The sequence below is a fragment of the Nyctibius grandis genome, chromosome 4 (assembly GCF_013368605.1).
Source record: "Nyctibius grandis isolate bNycGra1 chromosome 4, bNycGra1.pri, whole genome shotgun sequence".
NCBI classification, from domain to species: domain Eukaryota; kingdom Metazoa; phylum Chordata; class Aves; order Nyctibiiformes; family Nyctibiidae; genus Nyctibius; species Nyctibius grandis.
The window spans coordinates 4353958-4371411 of NC_090661.1; the positions used below are offsets into that span (position 1 = coordinate 4353958).

A 17454-nucleotide genomic window follows, 5' to 3' on the forward strand; every position below is an offset into this window, starting at 1 on the left:
AAAAGAAGAAACTCATTTGACTTCTGTCTTCTGGTGGATCAGATTCTTGGAAACACCTCTGAGAGATCAAAATCTGTGTGATGAACTCCTCTTCCTCCTCCACAACTCTTAGAGCATCCAAGAGAGTGCAGACATACACCAGAAGAAAAGCAGATGAAGCTTGTACAGACAGTAGAGCATAGTCATTAGAAGACGAAGGTGGGAGCTGAGACACCCAGGTTGTGCTTGCAGTTTTTTGATGTGTGTCTGTGACCTGCTTCTCTCCTCAGTTTTCACAGCTGACAATATTTATTCTAGGTATTACTGTTATCTGCAAGTTATTATCCATAAAATACTTTGTTTTCATTTGAACAGAATATCCTAATCTTGTCAACAAAGGAAATGAAAAGAGCTTGGAGTGATGGAATGATGCATAGCTTGCAGGGTTGGTTTTTTGCTGCCCAAAGTAGTCCTCCCAGCTCATGGAACAGGGAATGCTACATATATGCCTTTTGTGTCTTACCTGGAGTACTGTGTGATGGTCTGTGCCCAGGTTTGCGTTCCCCTGTGTGGTGAGCCACAAAGGACTGGGAGACATCTGCAGAGGGATGTGGACTTTCCTTCTCAGCCTATCCACTGCTTTGATTCTCCTAAATAGTAGACACTTAACTTTTAAGCTGCTGTGATTCTGCCACATCTTTTTGAGGTGGTACAGAAGTTGGATTTCAGATAATTAGAGAGAGCTTGAAGCTCGTACATGTGCAGCTGGGAGTCCAGACAAATAATACAGCAACATCAAAGGGAGAGAGCCCCAACATGTCCGTGTCTGCCGATAAAATCAGTAAGTTATGAAGAATCATCTCTGCAAAGGAAGAAGACATGCTTGCAGTAGAAAAAAAGACCCTGCTAAGAAATTGATTTTCAGAGCTGCTGAGTACCCCATACTCCAGAAGCTGTAGTTTCTCCATGTTTGAGGAGGACTTAAATATGATATTGACTCCATCTTCATAGACATTTATAGTTGTAGCCCCTTTTTGTGACAGTGCTGTGAAGATGTTCGCAAGGTGGTTCTGAACAAGCCAGTATTTGCAACCAGAATTTGCCTTACCATGTTCCCATGTCTTGCTCTGATTATTTCAAGTTCCAAACCACTTACTGTAGCAATACCACTTTTCAGGCCCTAATATTTTTCCCTTTTATTGCACAAACTTAGATAAGTTACCTTTTACCTTTTAACACAGCACTGCATATAGTATGCCTTTAAAGCTATGTCATGCACATATTTTAAGGAGAAATTAAGACCTGATGGGTATTTGAAAATAAATTATTTAACTGAAATAAGATGGAGGAGAGGAAGAGATCAAGTGATAAATTTGTTAATGTAATGCTAAAAAGATCAGAAGACGGAAACAACTGCTTTAAATAGAAAACAGCAGCATCTTTAAGCTGTTGGATCAAGACACCTTCTCAGTTTCATTGGAGCAAAGATGGGTTTGGTCTGTTCACAGCTTCATGAATAGATTTACAAAACTGTAAGAATAAGTTGAGAAATCCTGGTGGTTACCGCTGCTCCCAGCTTAATTGGATGGCAGGCTTTGCTCCCAGCTTGTGCTCGCTATGTCTTGCCATCACCTCCAGCAAACAATATTTCCACTTTCACCCACTCCAGCCCTTTCAGGCGGGTGGAGTTTCAGCTGCAAATCCCGAAGCCAGGTTTCACTGTGTTTTGGTTTTGATGCCTTAGTCATGTTTCTGTGCTGTTCTCAGTGTTTACCGTTAAACAGAAACATCTCTGGCCAGAGGGCTTCAAGGGTAGGTGTGCAGCATTTCAAAGGCTGCAGAAAAAACTTTGGCCATGGGTGTAGTAGTGGGATGAAATGGGAGAGAGCAAAGATAGAGGGCTTCTTGTAATGCCATTCTCTCTGTTGCAACTGTACTGTACTTACAGATGTAAAGGGGGTGAAATAGAAGGTAGAGGAATATTTCATAGTCAACCAAAATTAGAATAAGCCCTTTACTAGCAAGTAGGTGTATTTCTTGCTCTTGAACAGTGACAGTGTAAATACGCAATTCCAGACAAAGTGCTTGAAGCAAAATGCTGATGAGAGCACATGAGGGATGATGTTGAGGTGGTTTTGTTGGTCGATTATTCATTACTTCTTGCCAATGCTCTCTTCCAAGATCTGTAAACGTTTTCATGAAATGGTGATTTAGAGAAACACAGGACATAGAAACAGTCACACTGTGAATTCATTACACGCTTACTGATGGTCATAAATAGAAAGGTAACTGTCCCTAAATCTTGCAGCCATAGGAAAAGAAGGAAGTTAGAAAGCAGTGTTTCCTTAAGTCTATGCTGAGTTGCTCTCTTTGAATGTAGAGGCAGGAAAACGACATTTGCATAGCATGAGGAAAATACAAGAAAATAGTACTTAAATCTGTAATTCAGCAAATGCTTATTAGTCTAATGGCTCAACATACAGACAAACGGCCCAGGCCCTAACTATTTCACGTGACTGAAGAAAGACCATTATGATGTGTGGTGTCAGCTTTCACATACTGATTGCTTAGACTAGTTTTTCAGGCTTTTAAAAAAAAAGTAATTACAGTAAAAAGGAGAGGAAATTAAACCACAGCTCCCCTAGATTCTTTAATGTTAATGGTGAGATCTGGTAAGAAAAGAAGAATCATAAACTTGAAACACACTTTAGGAACTTAATATATAGCATTTTGCTGAAAGCATGGTAAATGATCGTGCGTCCTTTCCTTTCCTGTGCTTTTCTGATTATCCAAAGGGAGTAAAAGGTTGTGGGCTTTATAATGCTTTGGGGTATTTAAAATAATTTCCTTTTAAGTGATATTACCATTCGACTACTGTGCAGTGCTGAGCACTTTCATCTTCTGTTGAGGCTTCGAGGAAGAGATGGCGCTCAACATCTTACCAAAATTCACCAACTCTTATTTGGGAGCTTCATGATTGAGAGTTGAATTGGCAATCTCTTTCATGATACTGTAATGGTTGGGGAACACTTCAACTAGGAATTTTTTATCCAGTCAGGTTCAAATGTGTGGATATTTGTCATTTGTGCCTGATCATGACATAGTTGGTTGTAGTGTTACAAAATTTGCCCAAATTAATCAAAAGCATTTGGCAGGAGAAGTAGAATTCTGCAAGAGTAGCCATTAGCAATGATTAGAAATGCTAAGATATGGGGAATATATGTAGGGTAATAGATTTAATTTAAGTGTTTCTGAGAATTTGGCAAAGGCTTGCTAATGGGAATATTCTATATTGGACATCGATCTTTGCAAAATTCTGCATAAAAGACTGGCAGCACAATCAATCTGTGCAAAGGATAGGGAAAAACTGTAGGAGTTGAATATAAATTAAAAACTGGTGTAATTTGTGTATTTAAGTCAGACGAGTATTGTTAGGAAGTTATTGGGGATTCATTTTCCTTCAGTTCTTGGGTGTCCTTCTAATAGATTAGATCAGAACGAACAGCATTCCACATCTTCAAATCTGTTCAAAAAGCTGCCTCCTCATGCTCTGGAGATCAGGTTGCCAGACAAGAGATAGGAAAGCAGCAAGAACAAAGGAAAGCTGGCTGCACAGGTTTGAAATGTTTTTCTGGCATTGCAGTAAAAGGATTCATCAGAAATTCGAGATGGAGTATTATAAATGTCATGGAGCTGAGTATGTCCTTTATAAATTAAGTGCTTTTTTTTTTTTTGCTTTTTTTCCCCTTTGTTTATTCTAGCAGGGTGGCTGTTAAGTTTTTTTGTATTTTTCCCTAGCATTTACATTGCTGGGGTTCATTTCTTGCTGTGGCATTTCTTTATCAAAGGCATGTCATGTTTGTTGGCACTTAGAGATGGCTGCTGAGTTTATTAATCAGTTTGACAGTTCTCATTTATGAAGCTCCTTAAAAGAAAGGCTTGCTCTGAAGGTTGTATTACAATTCCTTATCTGTCCTAGACTGATGCAGAAAAGCATTCCCAGGTTGAGCGGAATTCCTTGTGGTCCGGTGATGAAGTCAAGAAATCAGACGGAGGATCCGATAGCGGCATAAAAATGGAGCCAGGATCTAAATGGAGGCGGAATCCCTCTGATGTGTCGGATGAATCTGATAAAAGCACTTCTGGTAGGAAGAACACTGTTATTTCACAGACGGGCTCCTGGCGACGGGGCATGTCAGCTCAGGTTGGCATTACCACACCAAGGACTAAACCTTCAACCACCTCAGGCACATTAAAGACACCTGGAACAGGTGAGAAAAGGTGTAAGATATAACCAAGCCAAAAAGTGTGTTCGGTATGAAAACAGTTTAAATACTTTCCAGAGGCAGAACCTGAACTTCAGGTAATCCTGTCTTTATTTTTAGGTATTGTTTTAACCTATGCAGCATCTCATATGTCCACATTTCTATTCCTGTTTGTTTAAAAATGCATATTTTGGATTAGTACACTGTGAAAGTTGTTTTCATGACAACTCTAGTCTTAAGCCAAGCTATTTATTGGGCACAGTATTGCCATATGAAGAATAAATAATATAATTTCAGCTTTTTGAAGTCACGGTTAACTTTAAGGACACACAGTATGTGTGGTTGAGGAGATTTTTTTTTTTCCCCTCATACTAAACCAACACGTTAATTAATACTAAACAATATTTAGTTCTGGGTTTTCTTATAAATGTATTAATGGTTTTAAAACTTGTCGATGCGTGAATGAGAATTGATTGAATTTGCATAATCAAGTAATGTTAATACCTCTCCTCTTGATCGTGTACACAATTGTACATGAAAAAGTTAAAGGTAGATACTCTCTTGAACAATGCCTTTTAGGAAAATTATACTAATGACCTAACACTCCTTCTGTCTAATGATAAAAAAGGATCAATCTGTGGCAGCTACAGAGGGAAACAGGTTTTTTTCTTATCTGTCGCTATTACATAAGACTATTCTACTTTTCCTATTGTTGAGGGTAAACACACCACATACTTTCTCTGGCAAGTCTGCATGTGTAACTCACTAGAGTGGCATGTAAGTGCAGTGCAGACTAGATCATAATTTTTAAGCACACTCTGGTCGCTAACACGCTTTTGCTTTTCATGCTGCTTTGAGTTTCATCATTTGCTTGATGTTTTCAAGTCATTAAATATTAGAATTCTTTTTCTATTTTTGTAGGGAAAACTGATGACGCCAAGGTATCAGAAAAGGGTAGACTATCTCCTAAAGCTGGACATGTTAAACGTTCCCCATCAGATGCAGGACGCAGCAGTGGTGATGAATCCAAAAAGCTTCCCACAAGTAACTCTAGAACTGCTGCTGCTAATGCTAATACATTTGGATTTAAGAAACAGAGCGGGTCAGCCATAGGCATGACTATAATCACTGCCAGTGGGGCAACTATCACCAGTAGATCGGCTACCCTGGGAAAAATCCCAAAGTCATCTGGACTCATGGGTAGGACCACTGGTCGGAAGACTAGTGTTGATGGCTCACAGAACCAGGATGATGGCTACTTAGCACTTAGTGCCCGAACTAATCTTCAATATCGTAGTTTACCCCGGCCCAGTAAATCCAGTAGCAGAAGTGGAGCTGGGAATAGATCTAGCACAAGTAGCATAGACTCCAACATAAGCAGCAAGTCAGCCGGGTTGCCTGTCCCTAAAATGAGAGAGCCTGCCAAGGTAATCCTTGGAAACTCTCTGCCAGGATTAGTCAATCAGACTGATAAAGAGAAAGGGATTTCGTCTGACAACGAAAGCGTGGCCTCATGTAATTCTGTTAAAGTGAACCCTGCGTCACAGACTGCTGCTAGCGGAGCTCAGAGTACCCACCAGCAAGGAGCCAAGTACCCCGATGTGGCCTCTCCCACTTTGCGCAGGTAGGCAATAAATTCGTTGATTGTGCGATGATGTTAGTTGGAGCTGAATGAGCAGGACTCTTGGAGCCAGGCCTGGCTCTGTTTTGTGGAGCACTTACTATTTAGTGTCCTACATCAAGGTCTTTGTATTTACATTTAATTTCACATAAACAGGTTGGCCAGTGTTGTAAATACTCAGTACATCACATGACAGCAGCAAAAATTTAACTTTGGGAAAAAAATAACTGTCTGGCAGAAAGTTTGGCAATTGTGATATGAGTCTCTCTGTTGCAAAAATCATACCTGAAGGCTTTATCCACGCAGATATCGCAGGAATAAGAGTTTTCTTACCTGAAGGTTACTGAAGAGTTCTTGCACCAAGGTATACGTAACAAACCTAGTAGTACTCCAATGGTGGATCAAATTATAAATTGACAACAGGAGAGTTATTTCAGATTTTCATTATGACAGATGCATAATTTGACCTGCCATACGTAGATTCACACACCTAACCCAAACCAATCTTTCAACTGTGTGGATTAGGCCAGTGTGTTGCAAGACTCTTAACATCAGGTTATTCGACTGTGTAGAAGAACCCTAAGTGAAGTGACTGTCTAAGCTGGGTTGAATTTTCTTATTTTAATAATATTTTTTTCAACAAAAATCTTATCTGTCTTCTGTTTCTCCACCACTGCCCCACACATGCTTTCAACATTAATATTGAGTTGGTCAGGAATTAATTTGTTGATGCAGTGTGCATCAAAGCCTTGATATTGGTGAAAGGTTCTGTTAATATTATTTTTCAATTTAAGTTGACATTGAGTAGCTTGTCTGTTTCAAGTTGCAGTGTTTTGCATTTCATTTTGTCTTGACGCCCATAATACCCATACAGTTATGCTACATCATCCTGCTTCCAGTGATGTGAGAAAGCCACATTCCATCTGAAGCTCCAGTGCAAGCATAATGGCTGTGATGGCAGCTTAGGCTAATGCTGTACAGAGTTGTAAACTGTTTCTTTTTACATGGGTGGTTTTATTTGAAGAACTTATGTGAGGATAATTCAAGATACTTTTTACTTTAGTCCTGGTTATCATCAGATAAACCATGTCCTTTAGAACATTTAATTTTCATCAATGACTAATTAAAAAGAAAACCTCCAGTATACCTTTTTATTTCTCTAGCATACCTCATGAGAAATGCAGATTCTCAGTGTTGCAAACCTCAGGCAAATTAATCTTGAAATTTGATTGGAATTTTTTTTTTTTATTTCTAGAAAGCCACACTGCCAGCCTGGTAACTGAAGTACTACATTAGAAATACATGAAACTTCAAAGAAAAGACACTGAGGCTCAATTTAACTATTCCCTCATTTGATTTACAATTTCACTCTTGAATTTTCACTAGACTGTCTAAGTAGTCACGTATTGAAATGTGTCAGAGTTGAATTTGGCCTCGTCTGCTCATTACTGATTTCTAGAAAGACAACTAAGAAGATTTTGAGCTTAATTTTCGTAGTCAGTTGAGATGAGTTGTACACGTTTTTTGCATATTTCATTGTGGCTCTGTAATTTTTTAATATTATACGATAAATTAGAATCCATACCTTTGTAATGATATCGATTTAACTGCAAGTCTGCGAACATACATAACTTCTATGCTGTCATAAACAGTTACATTCTATAATTCTGTGATGAGGGCCATCCCTGTCTCTGTTCTCTCTCTTTAGCTCTGATATTACATATCCGGCACATCCCTTAAGTGAAACCATCGTTAATCTTGATACATTTTATTATTAAATTGGGCCTTCATGCTTTGCAGTATAATAATACATTGATTTTCTGTTAATGGGAGACATGCATGACCCAAGAGCCAGCTCAGATATGTCAGTCTTTTGTCAATAATAGTGGATAGGAGTAAACAGACATCCTTCCTTGTAGGGTATGTCCTTCCTTGTAGGGTATGTCTTTCCAGAATTAATCTCTGTATTGATGTGACTGCCTTGCTGGGTTGGATTTTCTCTAAACTGAAAGGATTGCTCTCCAGACCGCATCCTCTTCTGAAGGCATTTGTTACAAGGTTGTGGTTCAACCAGACACAGCCTTTAGCAGCAACATGTTTCTGTTTGTGCCACGGTGCAGCATCCTTTCACTTGTATTAGAGGTGCTGTGAACCAGTTTGGGGAAGGCTGCGTAGCTTAAAAACAGCTTGTAAAACTGTTGTGTGGGTGATTGGGGTTTTTTTAAGCTCTAGGATCCTATCTCTAAAAGTACAGTTCCCCCAGTACAACTTAAGAGGTGGTATGCAATGGCATAGGAGCAGGAATACCCTAAGCTGGTGTTGCTGCTGAAGGCCATGTGTCATTGCAGTATGGTTTGACTTTTTTCTTCATACTCACTCTAATAACATTAACGCTAAATAAAACCTAGGCTCTAAATGTCTCTAAATCCCTGTAGGAATGGATTTTATCATTGAGACTGACTTGTTTAAGTCACTGTCTCCTAATCAGTGAGGTGTGGTGTCCAGGTAAACCAAGTTTGCCAGATGTGTGCTGGTTTGTGAATGTCTACATCAGGTGCCGAGAGGATCATGGCACAGAGCAGTGCTGGATTATGGGATAGATGTAGATTGGCATCTTAGCCTGATCCAACAGCGTTGTCCAGGTCCTTTGTGGCAAGTATGCAACAGCAACAATCCAGTTGAGGTGTGTTCCAGGCATCTTTCACAGGTACACTGGAGCTGCAGGTAGCACCCATGCAGTAAGTACAGTGCTTCTGGGCATCACTGGACTTACTGTACATGTGCTGTAGGGTGCCCAGCTGTATTACACAGCCTGTGTTTCTGGGAAGTGTTGGACAAAGTGACTTAGGGCACACATGTTGTACAGACAACATAGGCATACTCAAAAGCAGAGAAGTTCTGTTCGGTGTGTACCCACCCATAAGTCTTTAGGAGCTCTTGTACAGAAGTGCTGTAGTGCTCTATTCTGAGGACTACAGTCGGATAGATACTGGCTTTGAAAGATGTCATCTCCAATACTCCACACCATTGATAAGAAAAAAGGAAATCCGTATAGGTATGTGTGGGGAAGCCTAAGGTTCCAAGGGCAGTTGCAGGAGCTAAGTGGCAGAAACAGAAGCAATGTTTTGGGGTGGATGTTTGAAGCTGGAGTCAGAAGCTACACTCATAATTTTGAGGATCAGTTTTGGAATGATTGATAATCTGTTTTTAAGCGTGTTTACTTCTAAGACACTTTTGCACTTCTGAGAACTTTTCCCGTTGACTGTTAATGAGGGAACTGAAGTCTCTTCTCCACTGGCAGTGCAGTTGCATCACAGGCAACAGTGGTGCAAACTGGAGATGCTGCAGTCATCCTCCTCCAACCATGCTTTTGGGTCCCCTTCCTTGCACTAGTTCTGGCACTCAGCTAGTCTTTTACTGAGTCAGTTCCAGGTGCCAAAGCAGGTAAAAACTCATTCTACACTCCAAAATAATAGTTACCAGCCAGCATGGCTCCTGAAATGTGACAAACCTACATTTGATATTAGGAAATATTTTTCCTGTTACATTCCAGCAAATGCTGCTTCTGTGCAGAGCATTCGGTGGTTTGCACAGAATTTACCAGGACAACAAACTTTCAACCTCTAATGTTTCATACTTCAGATTAATCAACTCAGTGTTTCCCTAATATCCTTTTTCCTTAAGGAGCAGAAGACAATGTGGCTGTATTTTAGCTTTGTGAAAGTATTATTTGATGATTCAGAGAAGAAACACCTAAGATACATTTGAAACTATCGTAATTACCTCTGGACTTTATTGAAGATGATGTGAACACAAGGAGATCCATAAATTTATAGTTGTGTATGTCCAGTCTAGGATCATTTACTTAATGTTGGTTTTCTGAAGCTAAGACAATATGTGGTCTAGATAGAAAATATCCCTGCATTTATTATTGCATTTTATGTATTTTTCATGTTGTCTTTTTTTACAGACTTTTCGGTGGCAAGCCTAGTAAACAAGTTCCCATCACAACAGCCGAAAATATGAAAAATTCGGTAGTCATCTCCAATCCTCACGCTACTATGAACCAGCAGGGTAATCTTGATTCACCATCTGGCAGTGGTATGCTGAGCAGTGGGGGCAGCAGTCCTCTCTATAGCAAAAACACGGATATGAACCAATCTCCACTAGCTTCTAGTCCCAGTTCAGCACATTCAGCTCCTTCCAACAGTTTAACGTGGGGTACCAACGCAAGTAGCTCTTCTGCTGTTAGCAAGGATGGCATTGGATACCAGTCTGTCAGCAGCCTGCATACCAGCTGTGAATCCATTGATATCTCTCTGAGCAGTGGAGGTGGGCTGAGCCATAACTCCTCCAGTGGCTTGATTCCAGCCTCTAAAGATGATTCTCTGACTCCCTTTGTCCGAACCAACAGTGTTAAGACGACATTGTCTGAAAGGTTAGTAGTTTTTTCTCTCGTTTCCATTAAGGTTGAATGTATCTCAAAGGTGAATGAAGCCCTGGCAGCAGCAGCCAGCACTGCAGACGCAAATCAAGCTGTGCTTCTTACAAGATAATACTGAATGGTATTACTAGGACATAGAAAGAAGCCATTCCAGGCAAGGAGCCCAGTTTAAAGCCAGAGGATGGGTTCAGGGGAGGTTTTTAATTTGCTGTGATAGCCCATGTGACAACTTTTCTTGCTACCATATTATACCTAATATTTGAATTTTGCATCATATATTATCCTTCTAAAGTTGATCTGATAGTGATTTCAAAAAAACCTCCAACATTGTTATCATTTTGGTTTGAGAAGCCAACTGTTTCTTGTTAAACTTCTTGTTTGTAACATTTGATATGCTTTTAAACTGGAGGTCATGCTGAAAAGAGGAGTCCCTGTCTCCCTAGTCACTTGATCCCTTCTTGGCCTCTCCCTGCTGCCCTGTCCCATCTCCAGCTGCTCCCTACAGTGTTTTGGTTACAAGCATTTGTGTGAATGCTTAGTGAACCCAACTGGGAGATGGAAAAATGATCACCTGAATTGTGTTTCGGACTGATCAGTGCCCCAGCTCCTTACACGATGAGGTTCATCGGTATACGTGTGGACACAGAGTAGGAGCTGGGAACAGACTGAACAGGGAGGAGGGAAGGGGACTGCTTTTTCAGCATCAGAGCTGTATTAACCGCACACTTTGCTAACATCGGGATAAATCAGACAATGACTTGCAGTGCATGCTCTCTGAGTGACCTTTTGTAGAAGGCAGTGGTACCCTGCAAGCATTGGAAATCAGCTGTATCCTGATGTGTAATTATGTAGTAAGGTAGCAAAATTTTTGTAGTTACGTCTCAATGGAGAAAATTACCACTGAAAACAATGTTCTGACAGTTTGGGTTTCTGTTTGTGTTTTATTATAACTCCTTTCTGTTCTCTCCTCTTTTCATTCTAATATTCCTTCTCTTGTTTTCTGTCTTGTTGGACTGATTCTTCTAGCCCTCTTTCTTCCCCTGCTGCTAGCCCCAAATTCTGCCGAAATACTTTGCCCAGGAGACAGGACAGGTAATGCTGTCTCAGGACAGGAGTACGCACAAGGCTGTAGGTTTTGTTGCCCATCTCGGTGAAGCAAATTGTTTTGTGACAGACTGTGTTCAGCTGAGTCCTCTGCTGTGTTCATCGTTCAGGTGTGAACTGACACAAAGACATGCCAGTGAGAGTCCCCTCAAACACCCCGTCTATTCACCTAAATCAATCTGGGGAATGGCATACGGCAGAGTTGGTGTGGTTTTGGTGTTGCTCATGTTACTGGGAACATCTTTTTGGTTTGAGGGGGTATTTTTTTCCCCCCTCATTTATTTGCCAAAGGCAATTTGAAAATCTTGCCCTTTTTTTTTTTTCCTACCAATCTAAACTCTCACTAGCATTTCAGCATTCCTCTGGCATGCTGCTTTTCCCACTGCCTTTCAGGCCTGTCCTTTTTGTCGTGAAGTCCCCGTGTCATTCCGTGTCGTCAGTCTTTTATTGCAGTTTGGCTCGTGAGTGTTTTGCTGGGACTTGGGTACATCCATCCTTGTAAAAATGAATGCAAAAGTTGGGAAAAGATGACCCGAATCGAAACATTCCAGCTCACTTTTGCTCTCTGCTGTAATTTTAGTCACTCCCATGCTGTAATTTAACTATAAGGATTGTCATTAAATTAATTCATTTAAGCACGTGGGCATTTTCTTTAAAAACAAATTAACAGACTCTGCTCGGTTACAAGTTCATCAGTTGTAAAAACATAAACTTAAATATTTGGGTTTTGGAGGAGGAATAGATTCATTTTACTTTGCTAATGGAATTTAAGCTAAGATTTGAAAATTGCAACAGTGTGGGCTCAATACTTCTACTGCTATACATTGCAGCTGCATAACAGTAATTAGCTGCATTCCCTAAATGGTGTCTGCTGAAAGAAATGACAGGAAGGTGGTTTGGACTTGAAGTTTCTCATCAGTTTTCACAAATAGTCTGCCTCATGCCTACTGAAAAGCATATTTTCAAGCATCCATTTGACATTTAAAGAGCCAGTTTTGTTCCTTGTGGGTAGGAGAAATAGCAAAACCACGTTGTGAACAGATGAGATTCGTTGGCATGGTAACAGATGCATGTTTGTGCAAATCCACGCCTGGGTAAGGAGGTTCTTGCATGTTTCTGTAGGAAGGCCCCAGCACCTTTTCCTCTGAAAAGGTGATGCGGATGTTTGTACGTCCTTCTTCGTCCTGATCTTATTCCTTCCCTTTTGTTCTTCTCTGAAGCTCTTTTCTTTTAACTTTTCTGCAGCGACCCACATCTTGATAGGAACACTTTGCCTAAGAAGGGACTCAGGTATTGGTGTTTCCACATGGTTTTACAGCTTTTTGTTGTGGCTTTGGAGTTTGCTTTGTGTTTCTGTTGTGGCTGGTGGTGATGGTCGCAGTTTGCAAGAAGTGGCAACAACATTCATTCTTTCTTTCTTTCTTTCTTTAATCCCCAAAGAAGGCCACTGACCACTGTGCTTTTTTCCATCCAGTGGCTTGTCCGCTTGAGCAAGAACTGTGGCTTTTGCTGGCTGAATTGCTGAAAAGCATCTCATAAACCATTACTGGGCTTGACTTGAAAACAATAATTTTGTTGCTTCTGTGGCTATTACATGGAATGACTTGAGATCATTTTCTCCCCGGGAACCTTGGTGTTGATATACAAATAGAAAAGATTTTCAATATCATGCCAAACCTTTTAGGATGAGTTTGGACATACTAATTTAAAAAACTACTTGCTTCAGAATACCTAAATATATAGAACTCTTAGAGATAACTTCTACTCTTCTAGAAAAGAACAGAAAAATCCCCACACTTTTTGGCAATTGTCTTCTCGTACATTTTGTATATGTGTAAGATCGTGATTTTTATAACAAAAAAACTGCACCGAAAAAGATTTTTCCATTGGTACAAGCAATTCTAGCAGATAATCAACATTAGAGGTATTAATTAAATGCTTTAAGTGTTACAGAATTTACAGAAGATATCTTAGACAATTTAGAAAATTGCAGCTTCAGAATTGCTTAATACAGCTTCTAGGATGACTGAATTGATGCCTTGAAATTAATTGCAGCTGCAGTTTATTCTGTGCTGTACACATTGTTCTTCACAGCAGCTTTGTCCCATGAAGCCAAATGCTAAAAGCCTTTCTTTAAAATGGCGTTCTGTTAAAAATGTTTCTGTGGCTCTCAAGTATGTCTTTAATAAATAAAGACTCTCCTTTAAGACCAAAACATTTGAGTGCTGAAGAGGTAGGTATTAATGCTGGAAAAAGATTCCTTAGTGTGTTAAAGTAAAATGACTGTTTAAAGCCCCTTTCTTGATAAACTGATATATGTGCAAAGTTTAAGAGATGCAGACAGTGAAAAACTGTTGCTTAAGTGTTGAGGCATAAACAGAAGAATGAATGTATTTTTTGAAAGTAGTTTGAGTTTTTGCAATGTTAATTATTGTAGTGTTCACATTGATAAAATAGTCTTAGTAAGTGCTATATTACTGTAGAGTATTTAGTTGGAGGGAATCTAATTAATTAAATAGATAATATTGACTAATAATAGGCTCCAAGTGTTTAGTTTTTGGAAGGAGAGCTAGTAACTCATAAATACTTCTCAAAAGCAGATGGCATAGCATAAGACAGACACTGAAATCCATCAGCAGATAAGTGTTTCCATGATGCTTTTTCTGTTGATGCCTGTACCCTATCACATATTTCACATAACACCTGTGGTAACATACCTATTTTTCAGGCATATACAGAAGCAGATTTAAAACTTCATTTAAGCTGAAACCAGCGGGTGTTTTGTCATTGATGTTGGCATAGACGACGTTTCCGCTATTTTCTTTGCCTTCAGAAAAGGCTAAACATAATAGTCTCCTTTATGATGATTTAATGCTATTAGTTTTGAACTAAATGGGATACACCTCCACAGGCCTTTGTATTAATGTCTCTGGAATATGAATTATTGGGTCATAACTTGTTTAAAAATCCGATAATGACTTTGTTGACTTGAACTTGGTTGTAATATGACAAAAGCGCCAGCTAAGCTTAGCAATGCACCACAATATTAAAATAGTGATAGAATTTTGGGATACCCTAAGGAAAGGAAAGAATTCCCAAATTATGGTTTTATTTTTCAATCATACATACGTAACACACACTGTGTACTGTGGACTAAAATACAACTTCTACCTGTAGCTTTTTGTTTACTACTACTTTGGTTACTACTGAAGCCATAGGAAAGGAAGTTTCATTTTTTTTTCCCAAGCAGAAGTGGAATTAATTATGAACAGCTTAGAATGGCTTGGAACAGCTCCTTAATTCAGAATTGTATTGGTTTTATGTCATTTTAATCCTTAAATTTCACATGAGAGTTCTTCCATCTTTCTTTCCCTCTCTCCCTCCCCAAGTCTTGGGACATTTCATGGTTGGTGTGGGTTTTTTTTAAAATTTTAAATAAATGTCAAAGTTCATTTTGGAAAAAAATGTTTGTTTTGGCAGGTATACTCCATCCTCCCAACTCCGTAATCAAGAAGATGCAAAAGAATGGCTACGGTCCCATTCAGCAGGAGGACTTCAGGATACTGCTGGCAATTCTCCATTTTCATCTGGATCCAGTGTAACATCACCCTCTGGAACTAGATTTAACTTCTCACAGCTTGGTGAATAATTATCTGTCTGGATAATCATAGCAATACATTATATGTCTTGAAAATAGCATATTACACAATATAATTTTCTTCCAGCAGCTCAGAGTCCCACATTCAACCTCAAGAAGCACTTTCATTGAAATGTGTGACTAATTAGCATTATTATCTCGTATGCCCAAAGGTGGCATACTTGCAGTAACTCTTTGAAAATACTTCTCTGGAGTAATCAGATGCCTTAATATAAATCTGAGCTATTCAGTAGAGCTATTTGTTAATATTACACATCGGTGTGTTTAAAGGACTTAACACATGGCCTACCCGTTTAGCAATATTGCTTTAAAATCCAGGCATATTACTATGTGTGCCAGTCTCATCAGTTGAAGGCATTTTATCTTTGTATGTATTTTTCAATTGCACAAAGCTCAGCCTGAAATAATATATAAAAGAAGAAATTTAAGTCAGAAAAAATGCCATTCCTTCACTTAATTACATTAGTAAAAGTAAACACTTTTTAAATGAAGGAAACAATGAAAGTTGATTGACAGGATCCATAAAGCATTGCAGATTTTAGTTGGCCATATCAGCAGTTGAAATAAACTAATTTAAAGTGCCAGTAGTGCTTGTCTCCGGTGTGAAGATCAAATATTACTTAGTTACTGTTATACTAACAGTATGTATATTGTCTTTAAGTTAAGTGACATTTGGAAAGTACTATGGCAAACAGACATTTGCTGTTTCTTTTTGACTTTCAGAAGCCCCTCCATTTTTGCTAGAATGATAAATAATATGCAAAATAGCGAAGCCTATACTTATGAACTTCTTGTGTGTGTGAATTTGCAGCAGCTTACATGGTCACTTATTTCTAGTTATTTTGAGTTGCAGGAATGACGTTATAGAGCCTTTCTTTGAGTGGACTGAAAAGAAACAGATTAAATAAACCGACACTTAACAAAATTTCAGCTGAATATACACAGTGTAATTACATTGCCAACAGCTAAAAAACTGTCATGAAATTTCATTAAAGTACCTTAATGGTCAAAAAAAAAAGTGTCGTTATATGCCCAGAAAGTTTGCTCTTTATGGAGAATATTAAAGATTATTTACATTAATAAGCTTCAAAAGCTATTTGGCCACAAGCAATTAAAAAAAAAAAAAAAAAAAAAGATATTTTTCTGTGTTCTTCACAAAAGAGCTTAGAGGTACTGGAGTCAAGAGAGGTCACTGCGTTTAATTTAATAGCAAATGTTGATATGAAAGTTGAGTACCTTTAAACTGAATTATCATATCTTCTACAATAGTCTCTATCAGTTGATGATCAGTATATATAGAAACAGGCAATGACAGTACGCCAAGAGGAACCTGCCAGTTGAACAGCAATTTTGTTTTCTTCCCGCCCCCCCCCCCCCAAATCAACTAGTTCTTAGTAAATAGCAGGTATAATTTTATCACAAAAGTTCTTTAAAAAAATGTGAAACTGGAGCAGATGCTTTGTACTCTCAACACTGTCTGGGAGAGTATCGGCTTTTGACTCAAAATTGATATTTTATAATTCTTAGGACCTCATACTAGAAAGAAACAATTCTGAAATATACAACTATTAGGAAACTAAAGCTCTTAATTTGTGACTTAAATACATAGAAAAATCTCATTTTCTGAGGACTTGAAGGCTTTGAAAGAGATAGTTCATAAGGCCTGTTCTATACAGGCAAAATACTAGTGTAAATTCCTTCAGGCATTTCAGTCCTTTTTGAGGAAGAACTGTTCCAAATTAAATGAGGGTTAATTAGTTTGTGCCTACAAGGTGTTATTGAGTTGACTGAGCTTGTCTGTAGAAGTGTAGGCATATCACCCAGTGTTTAAAATGACCTTATTTACTTTAGTTTTCTTATTCACTAGCTTGATTTGCATACCTCTTATTTGAATTCATTGAATTTAGAAAAATAATGAAGCCTAGAGTGGATGACATCAAAAATTTGTGTCTTAAAGAAAAAAAAAACATTTTTTTGGTAGTTGCACAAAAATTAGGTGTGAAAATTTGTGGTCACGCAAATAAATTGGTGTTTATTCTTCACTTTGTAGCAAGCCCAACCACTGCAGCCCAGATGAGCCTGTCAAATCCAACCATGCTACGGACCCACAGCCTTTCCAACGCAGATGGTCCTTATGACCCCTATAGTGATACGCGCTTCAGGAACAGCTCGATGTCCCTGGACGAGAAAAGCAGAACAATGAGCCGGTCTGGCTCTTTCCGCGATGGCTTTGAAGAAGGTCAGTAAAGTATGTGATGGTGCTGGAAATGATCAGAAGATGGCATTCTCACGTAAGCCAAGTATAAATTTGGTGCTTTTCTGTTCAGCTTAGGGGTCATTTCAGAGCACAGTTCTTTCTATGTGGAGCTCTCAGCTAAAACTT

The 17454-nt window shown here is 38.9% G+C and overlaps 1 protein-coding gene across 1 annotated transcript in view; it reads left to right on the forward strand.

The window, feature by feature from the left end:
- NAV2 (neuron navigator 2) overlaps window positions 1-17454 on the forward strand; it is a 171107-nt gene that overhangs the window by 115223 nt on the left and 38430 nt on the right. The window contains exons 14-20 of the mRNA XM_068399984.1: window positions 3959-4250; window positions 5166-5868; window positions 9836-10303; window positions 11336-11401; window positions 12659-12703; window positions 14894-15054; window positions 17122-17310. Coding sequence (XP_068256085.1) covers window positions 3959-4250; window positions 5166-5868; window positions 9836-10303; window positions 11336-11401; window positions 12659-12703; window positions 14894-15054; window positions 17122-17310 — 1924 coding nt within the window. The remainder of the gene's footprint in view (window positions 1-3958; window positions 4251-5165; window positions 5869-9835; window positions 10304-11335; window positions 11402-12658; window positions 12704-14893; window positions 15055-17121; window positions 17311-17454) is intronic.